Source organism: Myotis davidii, unplaced genomic scaffold (genome assembly GCF_000327345.1).
Source record: "Myotis davidii unplaced genomic scaffold, ASM32734v1 scaffold370, whole genome shotgun sequence".
Lineage (NCBI taxonomy): Eukaryota > Metazoa > Chordata > Mammalia > Chiroptera > Vespertilionidae > Myotis > Myotis davidii.
This window is the reverse complement of record NW_006288615.1, coordinates 3,930,618-3,952,394: the sequence shown is the minus strand read 5'-3', so window position 1 is coordinate 3,952,394 and position 21,777 is coordinate 3,930,618. Positions and strand designations below refer to the sequence as shown.

Here is a 21,777-nt window from a genome sequence, read left to right as displayed (position 1 = left end):
TCCTGCACAATCACAGAATCAACCAGCAGATCAGACAGAATATGAGACATTTCTAAGAGCAATGAAGGTATATGTGGATGCAGAGCCTAGCATTTTGCATGTGTGTTAAGCTGTTCTTTTAGAGAAATTTAGTATATATAGGCCACGTCAATCGACTTAGAGACTGAGTTTCATTTAGTTGTTACTTCTCAGTAAAATTTTCTAACTTACATCATAAACACATCTTTGGGTTTGATCCGTGTTTGGACCAACTTAACTCTGAACTATCAACTTTTCAGAATCCAGGTGTGATCACTTCAGGAATGTCTGAAAAGAGCTTTTGCTTTAGTAGGTGTAAATGGCTAGTCATTAGAATTCCAGTTAGCTACTTTGAAATTTCTGGAGTTTGTCCTTGCACTTACTCTATGTCCATGAACCCCAAGACTCTGGCAACCCAGCTGCCTGCCAGTGTTCCCTCCCTCTATCCAGCCTCCCTCACCAACAGACTCAGCTACCGCTCCTGGGTCCCGCTCTCACAGAGCTGGCCCCACACACGGAAACTTCAATTATGCAGACATATGCTTACAGGACTACAAGTCTCGATGATGAAGTGATTACATTCCTTTTTTATAGGGTAGCTTAAGGGTGACCTATATAGACAAGCTAGGAAAACAATTAGGGACCCATTCTAAATCAAGTTCATAAAAGGGGAGCACAGGACGAGAAACATTTCAATGTTATCTCTTGCTTAGCACTTCTAAATAATAGCAATATGAACACTGGTTTGGAGCTGTCAAACAGATTTAGGGCTGGGATTACTAACCTGGTCTATGAACTCCACCTCTATACTTACCTGAAAAATAAAGCACATTATATGCCTCTTCCTGGATCTTAGCTTTCATTAGATTTTCCAAAGTAAAAAAGGGCCAACATCCACTAATTAAGGTCTTTATTTAGATTACACCTTTACAGACCAAATTATTACTGCAAATTCTAAGAAACAGCTCTCTGACTTATGCCCAAAATAGTCGTCTACTTGTTTGGCAGCCAAAACGCAAGAAGTGATTGATAAATGCTATTCCACACAATGCTATTCTTTTGATCTCAAAAGACCAAACACCTTGTTAAAAGTCAAAAGCTCTTTTATCTAAAAGGCATCAAGGGAGGTTATGTTAACGCTGTTTATAGAAGTAATTACTAATGGAGCTTCTGCTTTGACAGAAAGAGCAAGGATGGGTGTTCCTACTGGGTGGAGAGTGCCATTCTTTTGATATTTTAAAGGAGTAAAAACAGGGCACCCCAAACTATTTCATAAACAGTCTCTTGGACTTTGTACCTTCCAAGGTTCAGTAAATATTAGCCAAGAGGAACACAACTGCAGACTGAACAGGCTGTTGTGGACTAATTCTAATGGGCTTCAACTAGTTGTAACTGCCAGGGATTTAACTACTGAGCCACTTTTCTGAAAATCAAATGCCAGGGCAGACACACTTGGGCTTTACTGACCACCTGTTCTAACAGACAGACTGCTCTTCTGTAACCACAGTGATCTACAGTGTTCTTCAGCAACTCTACAGCTTAGGGGAGGCTGTCATGGAGAAAACAAGGGACTTGCAGTTAGAAGACCCAACTCAGCTCCTAGGTTCACCACTCCTTTGCCACGTAAATCATCTATCAGTCATGTAAATCAACTATTTAAATCTGGTAGTGCCTCCTGAGTTTTCAAATATGGGTGATACCCACCTTTCTAACTGCACAGGGCCATTGTGAGAATCAAAGGAAATAACACAGACAAAAGGCCCTCTGGAACTATTAACTGATGGACAGGGAGCATGTATGTGCTGTAACTATGGAAACTTGACAAAGTGGTTCCTACAAAAACCTTCAGCCTATTCTTTGACCTTGCTTTATTAAAAGTATATGTATATTTAACTGAATCTCAAAATGTTGAAAGTGGGCTATGTTGTAGCTTCAGCATTTTAAGAGATGGGTTCATTAACTCCCATCTTTCAAAATGCCATCCCATTTCTGAGAGCTCTGAGATCAATTCTGAAACAAGGTCTAATCAAAGACCGTGTCTTGATCTTAGGGTCCTTGTCTGATAAGCTGCTTTTAATTTTCCTTTAAAAACCTGCACTTTCTTGGAAGGTGTTCTGATTAGTATATATTTTTTAGACACAAACATATCCATAACTTTACAGTATTTTCCAGTCACTGCTTGGAAACGCAGAGAAAACATCATTAGCTATGCAACTGAGACAGTAATGATGCTCTGATCAGGCTCCTTACACAAACTGTGCTTTGAGAAGATGAACAATTCAAAGGTTGCCTGAAACCAAGTCAATCAGATGTCACAGCTTCCTTTTGTACACTCTGAGATCTCACCTCCGGACACTTCCCAAAGCTTAACCCTCCGATCCATGCCACCCGTGGCCAAAAGCCGGGATCCGGGACTGAACTGCACAGCGTTGACTTCCCCGTCATGAGCATCCTGTAAGACAAGCACCCTTTCAGACCCAATCACTGCCATTCCCAGGAAGAAACAGCCCAATACAAGTGAGCCTTCTGAATGTCTCACGAGGTTGAGCATTCATCCCTAATGAGAAGAATCTCATCATAAACTACATCGGGTTCCTAGTGCAGGCTTTCCTAAGATTCTATCATTTTATTCTTATAGCTAACAGTTCCACTTATTTAAATACAGTGCAACCTTTCAGGATTCAAAATCTTTGTAAACTGTTTCAAGTTTGTTGTCACATTAATCTTATTTCTTTTAAGAATAAGAAATTTCAATTTATATTCTTGTATGATCTTAATAGCTTTAGAGTAAGAGTGTGATTACCTGCTTCCCTTTTGGTCCAGATTGCATGAATACACATCACATTATGTATCTAATTAACATACAGCATGACTTCTCATGATAAAGAAAGCTTTTATGGCTTTCCTAACAAGGATATTCTAACATGGAGTCCCAATATGAGCAGATGCCAGTGCTACTGCGGCACAGCAGTGTTAGAGTGAGACTCTATGCGGGCACTAACGTGTATGAGCAGTGTGACTTCTAGCAAGTTCCTTACCTTCCTGAAGCCTCAGTTTGCTCATCTATAAAAAAGGACTTCCAGAAGTCTTGTGACCTAGGACTGTGCCTGACTACAAGACCTTCAACAAAAGTTAACAGGTGTTATTTGGGAGAATTTAAGTTCATCATAGGGAAATTACTAAGACTGGCTTCCACACTGGAACACAAGATATGACAAAATGGCATCTGTGGTCAGGATAATAAAGGAAACCAAGCAAAAAGCATCCCATCCTAGATTGAGAGGAGAAAATGCCAGAAGTTGTTGCTATAATCTCTTCTCTTTAAGACCCTGGATACGGAATAAAATTAATATATTATTGGATGTCAGCTGTAATTAAAACATAAAATAAAATAAATTTTTTTAAAGACCGTGGCCAGGCTGGTGTGGCTTAGTTTCTCTCTCTCCCTCTCCCTCTCTCTCTCTAAAAATATCAATAAAAACATATTTTTTAAAAAAGACCATGGATACTAAAATATCTATGGATAAAACAATGTCTGGGACTCTGCTCCAACAAGAATGTGCAGGGGAGAGACAGTAAGATGGAGAAACGTGGCTAAATGAAGCTGCCAGACTGGATGATGGTACCCCAAGGTTCTTTTTATTCTCCACTCTGATGACTGAAAATTTCCACAATAAAATGGGAAAAAAACACAACAAGACCATGAAAAAATGGATTATAAACATTAGATCATTAGGTCATCAATCATTTGCCCAAAAGGTTATTTTGGGAAGACAAAATCTGATCTTCACATTTGCCTGGGACTGAAAAAGATGCTTACTTAACATATTATTTCGACCATAACTGGATATAAACATCACTTTATTATTTCCTTGCTTGGTGATCTGATTTCCCGTCCCTCCTGTATCCACGGCTGAAAAGCTGTATGACAGGGAGACCAAACTTTTTAGCTCCTGTAATTCCCTTCCTTGTCTTTTAAAAAGAATATGTCTTTCTATTGAAGAGGTCTCAGATTGAAAACTTGAGATCATGCACCATCACACCCATGGCTGCCCTCGTCATGCTCCTGAAGGCTGGTTCTGTTGGATAGTTGTCAGCTGTGAACTGACCACTCTCAGAAACACACACTGACAGAATCCCAATTATCAGCTGCTCCATTATCCCATGCACATGACTTAAATGTGATAGGAGGAAAAAATGGGCTGCTGGGAGCTGAGGGCAAGGAAGGGACTGTGACATTAAGTGCAATCAGACCTTTTACCAATCATCATTGACCTCTGTGAGGTGCCAGGCCTGCCAGGGAACCACAGGAGTACAGTGGGACTTTCTTTACATCTAAGGTAGTTCACTGTGTGCAAATATCCAATTACTAAAGTTTCTCCTGATGCCTAGAACGGAAAGCTCCCCCATATAAATACCATCTCATTTTTATAACAAGTCTTTCTTTCCCCTGAAAGCTGGCTCCTCTAACTCATTGCAAGAGTCTGCCCAACTGACTGGGATCTGCTCTTCCTGTCTGCCTTTCACCCCGCTTCACTTGAGCCCTGAGCCAGGCACTCTCCTGTTTCCACGCTGGTTCAGTGTCTGCTCAGCCTCCCCAGCAGGGACCACACTATCCTTTGGTACTAGGACCCAGCTCTGAACTCCAGCTGACAGTACCTGATACCACAATGGCTTCTGCCAAGAACTGCTTCCAACCATGTGCTCCTAATGGTCAGAAGTCCCACAGATAGAGGTGTGAATCATGAAGCCAATAGTCACCCTACTGACCCTTCCAAACAGACCATGGACTAGACTCTTACTCTAAATTGGAGCCAACTGGTGATAGCGATTGCATGAATTACTAATTTCTCACATCTCTAATTATTTGCCCTTGCCCCATCCCTCATGCTTCCAATCCTCTCTTAGCCAGTCCTGTATTACGGAGGGTGGCTGTAATAAATTCTATCCTCCGAAGCTAAGCAAAATGTATTAATCCCTTTCATCAGACAGAGACAGGTGCAAAGGCCTGATATAAATAAAGCAAGAAAGAGCTTATTAGCTGCAGCAGGAGAAAGGACCCTTTAATTATCACACTGTTACCATACTAGGCTTGGTGTGGGTTTGGGGAGAAACCATACTTACAAAGACACACACTGCAGTTGTTGGGACCCTCACTTCTTTACTAGAACCAGGATGAGTATCCGCATTGTCATGAGGTACCGGAAAGGAAGAGACAGAGCGCCTCCTAAGAAGTAACATAAAGGAGAACATTAGAAAAGACCGCACAAGGCTACTTGTCCATCAACCTCAGAAGGGAGTCAAAGACCTTTTTATCAATAACTTCTTTTCCCTTTTAGACCCTTCAAACTACAAAATGACTGGCCAAATCAGAAACATCCTCACTCAAGGACAACTGGGAATATAGGCAGCACATACTTGTACTCCCCTGTTTGCTAACTCATGGATTCCAAAACTCAACATTGAGAAGAGTCCTGAACTACTGCTTCCCAGTCCATAAACTACTGAAGACTTTCTGAACAGAATCTAAGTGCTAGCTCAGAAAGAGCTCGGTATTTTTGTAAAAACAATTTAAAGACGTTTCTATGCCTAGTCAGTCATCCTCAGCATACACTGTGGTCAAGGCAAGTTGAACACATGCCAAGAAAGAGCGGCGAGAGCGTGGCTGCTGTACAGAGCTCAACCTAATCTTTTTTTTCCTAGGAACATGCAAAGCGTCTTGGTTAGAACATGGACATAGATGATGGAGGGCAGTGAAGCGGTGATCAGCTCAATTATCAATGACCCACACCCACATGCTGGGATAAGAGTAGATAATATTTTCACCTGGCAGCATCAGAAGAAGAGTGATGTCCCAAAATGGGAGACTCGGACAGACTAAAGGATAAGGCCAGAGATCAGCACGCAGCAAGATTAAGAGAAAGGAAGTTGAGGAAAAAGAAAGAAGCTAAATGAAAAGCTGAAATTAAGGCATCTGTATATTCTGTACCACTGACATTCTGGTGTACATTAAAAAAAAGATAATAAATCATGTACATATACTTAGGTATATTTACATACATATCAACAAGGAAAGGTGAAGGTTTCTAACCTACCCAAAGATATTAGTGATAGAATCCAGAAGGCCTCCAGCAGGCTGCGAGAGTCGCTTACTAAAGAGGAGGGGAGGATAGGTTTAAACCTTAGGAACATTTTGCCCAAATAATCAATCAATAAAAACAGTCCACAAAAATAGGTTACCTTGGGAGTATGTTTCCCACGAGTTCCCAAACCCCAGTTGAGAAACCCATCGTGGTACAAACCACCAGACAACAGTGGGAAGGTCGGAGGGAAACCCAGCCTCAAAGTTTTAAAAGAAACAAGGCTCCCTAGAATTAAATTAACTTCCTTGGCAATAATGCTTTTGACAATGAAACTGTCTGAGCTAATAATTTCTGGCTATTAATATCCAATCCCCATTCTTTCAGTCCTGCTTAATCAAGTAAAAAGAATCCTGGATCCCAATAAGAATTAAACAGTATGATCTAAACCAGCAGTCACCAACCTCTCTGACCTCACGGACAACTGGTTGGCGACCGCTGCTCCAAAGGTTTCCTTAAACCAGCGGTCGCCAACCTTTCGGACCTCACGGACCACCAATGGTCCGAGGAGCACCGGTTGGCGACCACTGATCTAAACAATCACCCTGCCTAATAAGGTTGAACTGTCATTTTTTAGGAACCATTGAACTTTTTCTGCTTCCCTTCACAGCAGGTGGCAACATTAGGGGACGGCTTGCCTCCATTAAGTAGACTGCAAGATGGGGTCACTGAGGAGCCTACTGATCTCTGTGGTTGTGCAAGAGGACCGGTACCCCAGCACAAAGGCTTGGGTGCATCAGATTGCTGTCGTGGCCACAAATGTGTTCTGTGAAACTGCACCTGCATTCTCCTTTCCTGGCCAAACCCATCTACTTACGTGGCTGCTCTGCTGATGGCTCGCATGGGAGAGGTCTCTTCAGTGTGATCAGAGGTCTCATCCACAATGACTTCAATGTCATCATCCCTGGAAAGAAGGGAAAGAAGTAGAATCTTTGATTCTGCTCAATCTGGACCAACAGAATTTTTGTTTTTTTTTAATGTTTTTACTGACTTTAGAGAGAGGAAGGGGGGGAGAGAGACAGAGAGAGAGAGGGGAATAGAAACATTAATGATGAGAGAGAATCTTTGATCGCTGCCTCCTGCATGCCCCCTACTGGGAATCGAGCCAAAAATCAGGGCATGTGCCCTGACCAAGAATCATACTGTGACCTCCTGGTTTATGGGTTGACACTCAACCACTGAGCCACACCGGCTGGGCTCAACAGGATTTTTATGATGAGTCTGTTGTGCAAATGCCAACGCCATTTCCCAGTAACATACCACTTAAATGACTTCGCTACAACATCAATGTTTAAGGGTTCTCTGGAGAAAAAGGAGCTGTCATGCTCTCAACAATATTAAAAGAAACATTCAACCTGCCTAAATCATATCCAGAATTCAGCTGAAGACAACCTTAAAAGTGAGCTTTTGATCTTTTCAGATCCCACTTAGAAAGCAAATAATGGTTTATTAAGCCCAGAACCACATAACCAGCACATAACTTCTTGCCATCAGAAGTCTGGTGAGCAGCTGAAGGCCTCCTGCCCTTGAACAACTGGACCGTACTCACCAATAAATAGTTCCCTGAGACAGGGAAGGGACACAGATAAGGGCAGCTACAAAGTATAAGAAAACAAGTAAAGGGAGAAGGTCCTGTTGAATAAGCAAAGGGACCCATAAAAGGGCAATGAAATCAATAGTTGCCTTAACAACTGTTTTAAATATTACTTTAATAATATAAAAAACAGGAAAGCAAAATCTAAACATAATTCACTTACACTCTGGGTAGTTCATGTTTAAACTACTCAGTGCTCTTGCCCCGGCCGGGTGTCAGTTGGTTGGAGTGTCATCCAGTACACCAAAAGGTTTCAGGTTCAATTCCTGATTTCTCTTTCACATGGATGTGTCCCCCCCCACCCCCAACTCGAATGAATCAAGATATTCTCTGGTGAGGATTAAGAAAAAAAAATTAAGTCCTTGGTGCTCCTGACATTTGGAGAGTCCAACGCATTTCACACAAAGCCATCAAGTCACAGGAACACACTCCTTTGCTATTGCTCATCCTGTGGATGCAAGAGCGCCTCTGGAATCCACCGCCCCCCTCCCCCATTTTCCTGGTAGGGGGAAGTCAAGTAATTATTTTGGTCTTAATGACCTCCTACCGAGTTTCAATCCTCATGGAGAAGTAAAATGATAAAATGTAATAACCCAAGACTGTATCAACTAATTTTTGGATTCATAGAAGCTTGAAAGCAAGATTTTTTCCATGATTATCTGGATTAGGTAAGTATATATGTAAGGACCTGTTATCAAGCAAGTTAAACCAAGTCAAAGTAAACTTATTTTCCTTGGCTATTGCATCTAGGGTTCCGTGTAACTGAACCCAGCCTGGGCCAGGCTGTACAGGGAAACAAAGGTAGGTCTGAAGAAAGAGAACAAGGCTGGGCTTTCTTTTCTTCTAGGTTGTGGTTCTGGAAGTCACTTGTGTTCACACAAGGGTGACAACAGACCAGCAGAGATGGCAAGAGTAGCAAAAATGAGTTGAGATCATGTAAATGCTTTAAAGTAGAATTTTAAAGCCATAAAGGTACTCTGAACTCTACAAAGGCCAAGGGCCATCAGAAAATACAAGGGTTTGGCAATTGGTTATCAAAACCCTTCAAAGATGTAAATGTCCTTTCCTCCAGAAACTCCTCTCTTAGGGAAGCACAGAGACTAAGAACAGGCCTTGACAGACACCCCTGGCTTTACATCCCAGCTCAGCCCCTTTCTGGGTGATCTTGTGGGCAGGATGCTCCATCTGTCTAAATCATGTCACACCTAGTCACCCACTTATGCTGGCAAATAGGTGGACAATCAATGCTTTGGTGGACAAAAATAACAAAGCTGTAATTTTTAAGAAATCAAACCTCATTTCCAGGTCAATTAATTTATTTACATTGCAGTTTTGTCAGGTTCATTTTCCACCTCTACAATTACAGAAGAAATGTCCATTCCGCATCTACAGCAAAGGCTTGGTATGAGAACCTTCTTGCTTCCCTATAAAATAAGACCTTTGTCTGCTAGGTGACTCCTAAATCAATTTCAACCACCCCCGTTCATTTATATGCAAGCAACTTTTTAAAAACCAGATCATAATTCTAATGTCATATTCCAGAATATAATTCAACAGGAAAAGAACACATTCTGAATTACAGACAAAAGGAATTCAGTCATGAAAGCTCCCACCACCTCAAAACAAAGCTTTGGGTCTCAGGGAAGATTCTCCACCCTGTCTCCAGATTAGGAAAAGCTCCAACTGATTCAATTCCTTTTGTTCCAACAGATCCTAGTCTTCACTTATGCTTCAAGGATTTGCCCAAACATCCATTTAAAGCCACAAACCAAGAGCAAAAGAACCCTGCCCAGCATAACACTGCCCCAAGCAGGGGGAGAAAGTGGGTCAGCAGCAACAGGAAAACAGGGAGGTTGCCACGAGTTAGGGGTGCAGGTAGTTAGAACTCGCAGCACATGAGGGGTGTAAAGAGGAACAACTTTCTGGAAGGTAATGAGGGTTCTTTCCTTCCTTAAATCTTTTACATTTCTTTCAGCAATCCATAAAATGGTTTTATAGAAATTAAAAAAAATATTAAAAAGAGAGAATCAAATTATTCAGAGCAGTTTTGATTGCATATCTCTACTTACTGTTCAACTGGTAGAGGTTCTTTGGCTGCTTCTGCAAGCTCTTTTTGCAGTCGGGCTTGCCGCCGCCTATTAAAAAAGAAAAGAAAGCCCACTACTTATGTTTGCTTAAAAAATGCATGGGGCTTTGGCTCTCAATAAACTAGCTCTAATAATGTATCTAAATATTCAGTGCATTCAAAATAACAACTACCTTGAGCAAAGACTCCAAAGTCCCAAATCCATACTGGTAACATTGGTAAAGATGCTGTTATAAAGGATGTCAGAGCAAAGCCTGGAGGGAGGATTGTCCTATCTAATAATAGACAAACACGGTAATTGACCGTACCTTCGCTATGCCTCCCATTGGCTAATCAGCGCAATATGCAAATTAACCACCAATAAAGATGGCGGTTACCTTGCATACGCCAGCTGGGAGTGAAGCAAGCCAGGCGGCCGAAAACAAGCCGGGAGGCGGAGGCAGGAGTGAAACAAGCCGGGGGGCGGAGACGGGAGTGAAGCCCGCCACAGCGGGTTTTGCTCCCTTTTCTGCTTCGCTCCAGCCGTAGGAAGCCCTATTCTTGCAGGAATCTTCCTGCAACGGGCCTCTAGTGTTATTAGAAAAAGCAGTGAACCAGCAAGGGAGAAGCCTGTTGGGACCCAGGGCCTCTCAGGACAGAAAAGTGTATACAGGGTTAGTTATGGCTGCAACTTAGTTTCTACAGCAAACAGCCTCACAGACATACCAAGACCATGAATAATAATAGTTAAGCTTCACTTACAATTTACTTGTTCCTAGCTGAGTTTTATTACTTTACAGTTTTTAACTCATTTAATCCTCATAACAATGCTTTGAGGTTAAGTGCCATTATTCCCATTTTACAAATGAGATTAGGGCTGAACACAGAAGCCTCGCCTGTGGCAAAATCTTAATGCTGTCAACAGTTGCATCCACTCTCAAAATTATTTTTATTAATGTTTCCTGGTTTTCCCCCACCCTGTGGTAGGAGCTGCCAGGTTTGTTTCCTTCTTTTCAAAGACCTAGGTTCCACTTTAGCAAAAAAGAAACCTATTAACTATGGATACATCTCCTACCTTGAATCCTTTTCATTCTCTGCATTGAGGCGATTGGCTTCCTGTGCTTTCTCGGCCATCCACCTGGTAACCAGCTCCTGGTTCTCCTCCGAAGTTTTCCTCAGTTTCTCCTCCAAGGCAGTAAAAGTGATTTGCAGGGCATCATATTCATCCTTCAGGGTCTGGTTGGCTCTCTCCAGGTCCTGCAGTTTACTGCGTAGTTCTTGGCACTCTGTCTCCAGATCAGAGATAGTCTGCAAGCATTCTGCAATTCTGAAAGCACAACACAGGGAAGGAATGGCACTTTGCAGGAGCCCCGCTGGGGGCCAGAGGACCTGGCCAGGTGCTGGAGCTGTATGAGCTCGGGCACCAGCAGTGACCTCAGCCATCACATCAGGCACCATGTAGGAGACTTCATTGTTATTACACCTCACTTAGAGTCCAGTCCCAGTGGTTTACAGGACAACCCCATTAGGAGAGGAAGCATCTGGGGTCAAATTCATCCAGATAATGAATGACTATTACAGCATTTTTCAGAAAAGCAAAATTTGAAGAGAGGAAGCTTTTGGTGCTTAATGTGAGCGGTCAACAGGGGCTTAAGAGGCTGGAAATCCTGTGTATTCCATCAGCTCTATCATTCACTGACTGAGAATGCCTGAGGAAGTCCCCCATTTTTCTAAGCCTCTAGATATCCCTCTCTGCACATTAAGGAAAAAGGCACAATGAGTCTCTGTTTATCTTATCTGCCAGGCTTCTCTCCAATCAAGAATAATCCTGCCCACAAACTCATCCTTGCTCTCAAGGACCATACACTCTTTATCTTGGGCCATTTCCACCACAGAAGACACCAGCTCCCATACCCAGCGGCCATGGGGAGAACTGTGAATGCCCCAAGGACATTTGCAAGGGCCAAAGGTACTTCCCAGGAGTATGCTGGGAACCTGGAAGACTGAGGGCACTGTCCTGGCCTTTTCCATCCTTAGAGCAGGAAAAAAGATCCCAAGCTATACATGCACAAAAATGAAACTCTTGCTGAGTCCAACGTGGCTACCAGTTGCCACTGATCACCACTGGCCCTGCTCACAAGAGTACAGTAGATAAAACAGGGGCATGATCCCACAACCAATCCCAAAGTAGGTGTTGTCTCTACTCACTTTGCTTCATTCATCTGCATCTCCCTGTCCTTTTGCTGCATTTGGTTATTCAGGTCAATCACCAACTGAGCTAACTGGAGGGTAAAAAAGAATACTTTAATAAATAAGAGATTTTAGAGCCTCGTTGAAAACTAAATAACAGTGGGTTAAATTATTTTTAAGAAAGAAAAGGTGCCTGTGGGTTGAGCCAAGGCAGGAAGAAACGAGCTGGGTGGCGGAGAGGAGCTGAAGGGCCCATAAGGATGCTCATGGGAATGGTGGGGGCTGGTCCCTGTTGAAGGCAGGCTCGGATGGGTGAGAAGAGCTCTAGGTGACCGACAGGTTCCTGCGGAGGACTCTGTCTACCCCTGCACCCCAGCTATCTTTTCAGACTCTTCAGCTGATAAAATGATCAATTCAGCTGATTTGTAAGTGTTATTGTATTTTTTCATAATGTGTCATCACAATACCACTGAGAGTTAACATAGCTCAGGATTTAATTCTAACGATTCTTTCTGAAATTTCAGGATTCACTCTCAAAAGATTTTTAAAAAAATTATTTTCTTTATTGACATAACACTGGTTTATAACATTATAGAAGTTTTAGGTGTGCAACATTATATATCAATGATGGCGAACCTATGACACGCGTGTCAGAGGTGACATGCGAACTCATTTTTTTGGTTGGTTTTTCTTTGTTAAATGGCATTTAACACATTGTTTGCGGGTAGTTTTATCACGTGCTAACAGGAGGCGCGGGCCATTTTTGCAGTTGAATAGATTGATTACCATTATACCTGGAAGTACATACATAATTCATCATTGTATGTGTTAGAGACCCAAATTTTGTCCTTTGGAATTCGTATATCGGCATGTTAGCATCCCTTTAGAGCAATAAAAAAGTATAAAAATAAACATTTTTAAACGTTACCCACATTCTACCGCTACTCTATAAAAAAACGTATTAATACGTGTCCCGCGCTCTACTACCAGTCAACATAAAACGTATAAATACGTTCCCGCATACAATGTGTTAAATATATAAAATAAATATCAAAAATATAAATCTTTGTTTTACTATGGTTGCAAATATCAAAAAATTTCGATATGTGACAAGGCACCAGAGTTAAGTTAGGGTTTTTCAAAATGCTGACACACCGAGCTCAAAAGGTTTGCCATCACTGTTATATATAATTCGACTGAAAGTCTAGTTTCCATCCATCACCATATAAGTGACCTCTTTACCTGTTTCACCCTCACCCCCCTCCTTTTGTCTCTGGTAACCACCCATCTGCTATCTGCTTCTAAAAACCTTTAGATCTTCAGTGAACCAAGCAGAAAACTTCTTTCCTTTCAAATTTCTCCACTTGTACCTTTTATGCTTAGAGCATGACAACTGGGCAGTTATCTCAATGGCTTGCCCTCTTGCTGATGGAAACAAGGCCCTCACACCTTTCCCGTTGTTTCATTCCCACAGATAGAGCTGGTGATGCCACATGAAGCCAGCCTGCCCATCCTCCCACTAAAATCCCACAGAGAGCAGAAAACAGACAAGGAGAGCAGCTATCTTTACCTCCCCACGTTTCTTGTGCAACTCAGTCAGCTCTTCCTGGTGTTTCATCTTCAGGTGGGCCATTTCCTGTAGCTGGCCATCATTCCATGCACCATCATGTCCGGGACTGAATTCCCAAACCAGGCAGATGAAGAGAATGTGCAAAAAAAAAAAAAAAGGGGGGGGGGAGATCAGACCTCTTTCAATCAAGTAGTGGAACAATAACTCCAGAATTTCAACCATGAACATGACAACAAAGCCAATAGAGCAGGCCAGTCTCTCCAGGCCAGTGTAGTTATACGCCACATAAACCTGATGGAGAAAGTAGGAGACCAACCACTACCCAAACCACCACATGCTTTCAGGAATAAAGGGTAGGTTCCAGAATAAAGGTTAGGTAACTATGGAAGAGACAAGCAGGCTGCTCACCAGGCATGTATGTGAGCACCAACTCTGTGCCAGGCACTGCTCCTGCAGCTTGAGGAAAGCAGTGCACAGAGCTCTGCTCTCATGCAACTGACAAGAAGTTAAGAGCAGACAGACAATAAGTAACTACATAAAGGCAGGTGGTCAGATGTACTGAGAAAAACTTAGTCGGATACAGAGTGACAGGGGTCCTGTTCTATGCAGGGTGATTAAAGAAGGCTTCTCTGAGAGGTCATACAAGAATGGAGACGGCAAAGAGGTGAGGTACAAGCCTTGTGGTCCGTGGGGGCCCTTCTAAGCAGAGGGAATGGCAAGTGTTGGAAAGGCCTGGAGGAGGGACACAGATGGCGTTCTGTGTGACTAGAGCCAGTTGGGGAGGAGCGGGGAGGTCAGGCAGAGCCTCACAGGCCGGAGGACTGTGGCTTTTACTGGGTATGACTGCAAGCCATTGGAGGGTTTTGAGCAGAGGAGAGACTTTGGTTTTAAAAGGATCACTATGGGTGCTGGGTGGAGAGCAGAATGCAGGGGACAAGGGTAAAAACATAGTGACCAGTTAGAGCTATTATACAGCCCACAGTCTGGTTAAGATAGTGCAGCTCAGATGAAGGTGGTAGCAGTGAGGGGGTGAGATGTGGTCAGATCCCAGCTAGATCCATTCTGAAGAGAGATGACAGTATGTGCCCTTAAATTGGATGTGGGGTATCAGAGAAAGGAATAAAGAATGACTCCCAGGGTTTTGGACTGAGCAACTGATAGAATGTAGGCGTCACCTACTAAGATGGGAGGGACAATGGGAGAAGCAGGTTTGGGGGAGGGCTAAAGAGTTCAGTGGGGATAACCAAGTAGGTATGTCCACCAACCAACTGGAAACTGGAGTCTGAACTTCAAGTAAAGAGGTTCTAGCTGGAGGCTGACATGTAACAACTGAGTTCAGATTGCTTCAAGGACCAATGGGGTTTTGGGAACTCTGCAGGTGTTTGCACAGTATCTCAGAAACAGCAGCAGGCAAGGGGTCTCAGCTGGAGCTACAAATGTGAATTATCAGACCATCGCCCAGAGTATGTACATGGATGGAGGAAAGGAAGAAAGCTGGGATACCACCACCTGAAAGGAGGGGAGAACTGCCTCCTCCACCACTGATAAGGAAATAGAAAGAGGGGAAAGTGGAAGGGGGGAGAGCACGATGCTCCCTCCAATTCCACCCTCCATCTCTAAAGTTTTATCACAAGTTCAAGCACACAATGCCTCATCTTCTGAGGCGACCTAGTGCTTCCCAATCTTATGAGAAATCATCAACAGGTCTGGGTGATTAACTGCATATGTGGATTAGAAATTATCTTTATCAAATCTCCTTATTTTAATGCAGAGCAATGGGGAATATGCAAAATGTAAAAGCCCTCTTAAAAGGAGTTGGCATTCTAAAGAAGAGCTGGAGACTAGGGCAAGGATACAGGTCACTCATGCCACTTCAAAGCCTCCTACTACTTCCAATTTTACTCAAAATAAAAGTCAAACTCCTAACAACAGTCCATCAACAGTGCTTCACTAGGTAGGTAAGAGTCACCTAGAAGGCATGTTTAAACACTCCCGAGCCCCACCCCAGACTGATACAGGTCTGAGATAGAGCTGATAATCCGTATGTCCACTTCTGATTCACAAGGACTCCTGAGTAGCCATGGACTAACACAGTGGTTTTCAACAGTTAGAGGTTATCAGGATCACCTAAAGGGTTTCTTAAAACAGATTAATGGGGCCCCACTCTCAGAGTTTCTGAAAGAATAGGTTTGGGGAAGGACCCAAGGCTTTCCATTTCTAACAATTTCCCAGATGCTGCTGTTCAGGAAGCATACTTGGAAAATTACTGGAATCCACGATATTCAGGCTGAAGAGTTTAATTTTAATCTATTTAGTAAGCAAGGGGATTAAAACTGAAGAGGGAAGTCAGATAATTGATAGTATTTTTTAATTTTATTAAATTTATTGGAGTGACCCAGGTTAATAAAATTAAATAGGTTTCAATTGTACAATTCTTTTAAGATTAATAAGGACAAGATGCACAGGACTTGAGACAGGAGGGAGAAAGGAAACTTAAAAAACAAAAGGCCCAAAATGGGATCACTTGTGCTAAAAGTCTATAATCCCAAACCTACATTTAATATCTGATCTAACTGCAGTTTCAATCTCTCCCATATGAGTCAGCCAGTTTAAAAGTTTCTGATCAACACCTAGAGGTAATCTGTCAGGTGGACCCTTTCCATTTCCTACCTCCTCAAAGAAAGAGGCTATCTGCATGATAAAAACCCTTGGGATAATAATTCTTTCTTTTCTGTTGTTAGTAATCCCTTGCCCCACCCTTCCTATAAAAACTTCCTATTTTATACAACTTCCAGTTGCTAGATGGGATATTGCCAGATTCACAAATTGTTTAATAAATCCCATTAGTTCTCCAAATTTACTATTGAATTTTTTTAAAAACATAATCACCCAGGTGCCATCTTCTGTGCATAAGTTATCACACTAGCAAACACCCCTTGAACTGGTCACCCCCATTAGACCCACTTCCTTAAAAATGGGCACTGACTTATTCGCCTCTATATCCCTAATACCTGGCTCACACCACAGTCACACAATGTCTGAGTGCAGAAGGTGTCACAGTGCAGGAATGAAAGGGCAGGTAACAAATGAAGGGGAGAGGGGCACAACAAAAAAAATAATAATAATAAAAAAAAAAGGACAGATGCACTCGGACTGTGGGTGGAACCAAGAGGCCCAGGGAACTGACTATATGTGGAGGGGCAGGTCAGTGAAGGAAAAAGGAACCATAGGTGACTCATGGAAAATAAAGAACCAGGCAGTCAGGAGAGGCCTGATTATGGACACACGTTTGTGGGGAAGGAAAGACCCCCAATCAAATTACCACCCCTGTGACATTCAGCCAAAATAATTGTTTTTACATTTACTTATAGTACCTTTCCAAGCAAATGAGTTTGTCAGAAAAAAAAAATATATACAGAAATATAGTCACCAAGAGTCTAGTCTGGTAGAAATAAAATGCTTCAAGTTTTCAATCGATTGATTTTAGATGAAAAGGTGAAATGGTATTCTCTATACCTGAAATTGACTAGAAGACTGAACCGAGTATTTTCAATGCTACAGAAGACCCCCAACAGGGTCCAGCCAGGCACACTCCGCTGAACTGTTGTTAGCAAGGATGGAGCCTGGGCCAGCCCATTTGTTCATCTTTCCCATCTGGCCAGATGTGGAAACATGCATGGCAATTACACAGCCCATTCAGCTACAGCAGTAAAGATACATCTTAAGGTACATCTAGCATTTGTGGGATTTTTAAAAACCCCAAATTACCATTAACCTTGTTCTTAAAACTGTTAACTAATATGCAAATAAGAATGGAATTTTAGAGCAATAATGGCTACTGTTCTCATACAAACCATCAAATTTAATATGGCAACATGAGCATATGGAAAAAGACAGTAAGACTCTAGAATGATTCCAATTACCCTGCTTTGAAGACTGGCTTTCAGGTTTTTGGACCGTCACCCTCAGAAAGAAATATAGTTTACATAAATGACCCAAGTAAACACATCAGACCCTCATCATGAACTCATATATGCATATTTAACAAGACAATACTCATCCTTCCTATAGAAACGCAGACCCTTCCCCTAATCTTTCTTAAAAGAAAAAAAGACTTGTTGCAACCTGTTAGTTTAATTTCACAATCTACTAAAATATGTTGAAAAAACACTGAATAAAAAGGATCAAATAGACCTGTTTTGTAGAAAAAGCAACTTATGGCAATCTGTATTAAACAAGATCTATGAAAATCTGCTCAGGAATGCTTACTTGTCTGATTATTTAGAAAATGTGAACCCTGACTGGCTGGAGAAGGAACTGGCCTAGTTACCGCCCTTAAGCAATTTCTCTAGCTAACATCTTACCAATAACCCTTCAAGGTGGGTAGGTGGGAGAACCTCTAAAAAATATTTTAGTTATCTGGCTTCAGAATCTTATCTAAAAAGAGCTGACAAAAACTAGAGCGCAGAAACAGCACTTGGTTTGCTTCTAAATTAGAGAAATGAACTGAGACTAATTTCAATTCATGAGAGGTACAAATTATACAGGATAGTTTCAAAATACCTTATCTCATGCCTGTTGGGTATGTCCGGCTTTTCTGCTTGTAGCTTCTGGGCCAGCACTGAATGAAGATCTGACTTTTCCAGCAACTTGTTATCTACCCCCCAAAAGAGAGAAAATCAAGTTATTTATTATAACCTACATACGTGTGTTTACTACTTAATGTCATATAAAGCCTTGGACCACACACACACACACACACACACACAAAGACTTGGGCCTAAATAAATAAATGGTTTCACTTTTATTAAGTATCAAAGTACCAGGTACTGTACTTTGTCACCAATTAGAGCAATTATCCAAAATTCAGGAACATACACTCCTTAGATGCTGCTTGGCCTAAGCAAGGGCAACCCAGTCAAGGGACCCATGTTCACCCCATTAAAGGCAATGGAAAATGCTTTCTACTCCCACAGTTACCCATTTCTACCCTGGAGTAAAAACTAAGAAGTCAAAGATCAATTTGAGATTTCTTGCTCAGGAAACTGGGTGGAAGATGCTATTGTATCAGAGAACAAATGAATGGAGAGCTTAAGGGAGAAAATGAGTTCCCTTTCTGAACTTAGCAAATGTGACAAGCAACACAGTGCAGGAATTCAAAAGAAAGGTCCGAGCTAGAAATGGACTTGTAGTTTTAACTAGAACAAGAGAGTGACCATGGGGAATTTGCAGAATAGCTACATTTGATGGGGGTTGTTGCATATCCTAAAAGTCCAAGATTATAACTGCTTAAGAACAAAATTTTGATAGGGTTTATGCTAGTGACCATTCCTGTTAGAAGAGCTTTTTTATTTTCTTAAAGGTTCTCAAGCCCTTGAGTTCAGCTCTGGCTGGTGTGGCTCAGTTGGTTGGAGCATCGAACCTTGCATCTGAAAGGTCCCAGGTCTGATTCCTGGTCAGGGCACATACCTAGGTTGTGGGTTCTATCCCCAGGATGCATACGATTGATGTTTCTCTCTCTCTTCCTTCCTCTCACTCCAAAATCAATAAGCACATCCTCCAATGAGGATAAATAAATAAGAGTCTTGAGTTCTATTTCTTCTTGATATCTGAAAATGGAATTACTGGCAGAAAAAGAAACACTCTCTTCATCTACATTAATTTAATAAACTAGTCAGAACAGGGAAGTGGCTCCAACTTCGGATATTCACCAGTGTCAACGGGCTCTAAGAAGATCTTTCAAATGTTACAGCAGAGCTGGGTACCCTGTGATAATATTAGGTCTTTCAAAGGACATGCAGTATTGAGGCATCCTTCCTAAAGTTCCTCTCACTAAAGAGAAGGAAGGCTCAGCCTGAATGGCTCAGTAGTTGAGCATCGACCTATGAACCAGGAGGTCACGGTTTGATTCCCAGTCAGGGCACATGCCCAGGTTATGGACTTGCTCTCCAGTGCAGGGCCTGCAGGAGGCAGCCAATCAATGACTCTCATCAGTGATGTTTCTTTCTCTCCCTCTCCATTCCTCTCTGAAATCAATAAAAAACTCCACACCAATTATTAAAAAAATAGAAAGAGAGAGAAGGATGAAGATGCCCACTGCTCCTACAGCCTCTTTTCATCTTTCTCTTCAGGCTCAGAGGAAGGAACTGAACATGAGATTCTGGGCTGCTGGACAGTCAGAACTTGACTGGGAAGGCTGGAAGGAGTGGGGCCGTTTCAAGGTCAAACTAGAAGTGATCTCCCCAATGTCAATCCTCAGCGTAAAGAAAGGTGGTCTTGCTCTCCTACCCGCTTCTAGCCCCTCAGATATTCTCTGCCCACCACAGCTCATTAAAAGATATGTTCCCTTTCCAAGACTGATCTCTCCTGACTTTTCTACATCCTCACACCCCATCAAGACGCCCGTTTTTAAAGTGCAGAAAAACATTCAAATTGTGCCAATGTGATTACAAGCATCTTTCATTTATAGACTTACGGACATGGCTTCCAAAGCACTTACATGCACAGCCTTGTTTTTATGAAGCAGGCAGAGCAAGCGTCACCCCCATTTTATAGAAGCAGCAAACCAGACTCAGAAAGGCAAGTGTAAAAAATGGTTAGTAAGGAGTGGAGTCCGATCTCCAACCCAATTTGACTTACAATGTGCATTAGCTCTTGAAGAACAAGCATTCAATAAATACCTGATGACCTGCTAAGGAATCACATTTGAGTAAGAGGGTTGCCTGTGCCTCTGGCTTTTTCAAATGAGTACAAGCCAGAGCCTTTGAGTACAAGCCATAACAGGGCTCCACCATCTCCCTTTCTTTCCCATCTAGGGGCCATTTCTTGGGGGACCAAGGGAGAACAGCAAATCCAAGTTGGGAGCCATCAAGTCTACCTTCAATTCTAGGCCTCCACTGTTAACCTGCTGTACCTTTCCAGACAGATTACTTAATCTCTCTCCGCCTCGTGTAAAATGGACACCAGGACCTGCTTCGTAGGATTTTCAGGAAGATTAAGTGAAATAATAAATGCCAAATGTTGACTACAGTACTCAAACTTGTCGGCACATTTTATAAGATCCCCAGGTGATTCTGATGTACAGGTAGGTTTGGGAACCACTGATTTAGTGCAATCAGAACTCAACACAGGCCAACTACTAGTATTACAAATCTCATCAATCAATATAAATGCAGAGACTTGTCAGGCTTACTTCAAGGGGGTAAATGAAACCACAGGACTGAACACTGCCCATTTCTTACCCTAAATGTGTCATCAGTTATGGTAAAATTGAAGAAGGGGGGAGCTAGGAAGTGCGCATTAGAACGCATTTAAGGGTACATTTTTCTACTCATATTGCACCGGTGGGGCTAGAAGCGGGTAGGAGAGCAAGACTTTCTTTTTCTAAAAAAATATATTTTTATTGATTTTAGAAAGGAAGGGAGAGGGATAGAGAGATAGAAACATCAATGATGAGAGAGAATCATTGATCGGCTGTCTCCTGCATGTCCCCCATTGGGGATCCAGACTGCAACCCAGGTATGTGCCCTTGGCCAGAATCGAACCTGGGATCCTTCAGCCCGCAGGCCAACGCTATCCACTGAGTCAAACCGGCTAAGGCGAAACTAACTACTTTTCTTATATTGAAGTTTTCAGCAATAGCAAAAACTGTGTTGCCCCAAATTTAAAGTATATTAAGCCTCAAAATAGTCAATCGTCAAAGAATATCAAGTTGGAATAAGGACAGAGGTCTAAAGGATGAAAGGCTAAACATTTCATGACACTCAGATGTTAACTGCGCGAGTTAATGCTTAAAGTCAGTGCCCGTTTCAAAAACAAGGATGCCCGAGAAACAGGACGTTTCTGGAGCAAGCGCTGCGTGAGCTGCGGGGATTTACAAACGCCAGCGTGCACGGCGCCAGCCTCCGAAGAGCGCACGATTTAGTAAAGGAACCCCTCCACAGTCACACCTAAGGGCAAAATGAAAGAGAAGGTCTAAAAAAAAAATGGTCTGGGGCGTCCGAGGCACGGGCAACTCCGGGAGCTCGGCCTCTGGTCCCCGCCGGCGCCCCACGTGCCTCTGCAGGCCCGTCCGTCCGCCCGCTCCAGGGGCCCGCCCGCCGCTCACACTGCAGGATGATCTCCTCGAACGCCTGCCTCTGCAGCCGGTCCCGGCGCCTCAGCTCCTCCGAGATGTGGCGCTCAGCGGGGGAGAAGGGGG

The 21,777-nt window shown here is 42.6% G+C and overlaps 1 protein-coding gene across 4 annotated transcripts in view; it reads right to left on the bottom strand.

Moving 5' to 3' along the window:
• The window catches only part of ATG16L1 (autophagy related 16 like 1), a 33,069-nt gene extending 11,306 nt beyond the window's left edge, over positions 1 to 21,763 (bottom strand). The window contains exons 1-11 of one of the 4 annotated variants that reach the window (XM_006760443.2): positions 21,685 to 21,763; positions 18,141 to 18,234; positions 13,578 to 13,683; positions 12,026 to 12,099; positions 10,893 to 11,144; positions 9,822 to 9,887; positions 6,976 to 7,062; positions 6,114 to 6,170; positions 5,845 to 5,895; positions 5,143 to 5,245; positions 2,365 to 2,470 (exon numbers count right to left, since the gene is read on the bottom strand). In XM_006760443.2, coding sequence (XP_006760506.1) covers positions 2,365 to 2,470; positions 5,143 to 5,245; positions 5,845 to 5,895; positions 6,114 to 6,170; positions 6,976 to 7,062; positions 9,822 to 9,887; positions 10,893 to 11,144; positions 12,026 to 12,099; positions 13,578 to 13,640 — 859 coding nt within the window. In that variant the 5' untranslated portion in view covers positions 13,641 to 13,683; positions 18,141 to 18,234; positions 21,685 to 21,763. Of the gene's footprint in view, positions 1 to 2,364; positions 2,471 to 5,142; positions 5,246 to 5,844; positions 5,896 to 6,113; positions 6,171 to 6,975; positions 7,063 to 9,821; positions 9,888 to 10,892; positions 11,145 to 12,025; positions 12,100 to 13,577; positions 13,684 to 18,140; positions 18,235 to 21,684 lie in introns of those variants that run through there. The other 3 variants (XM_006760441.2, XM_015561879.1, XM_006760442.2) reach the window with 3 other exon arrangements.
• Between the last annotated feature and the right edge of the window lie 14 nt (positions 21,764 to 21,777).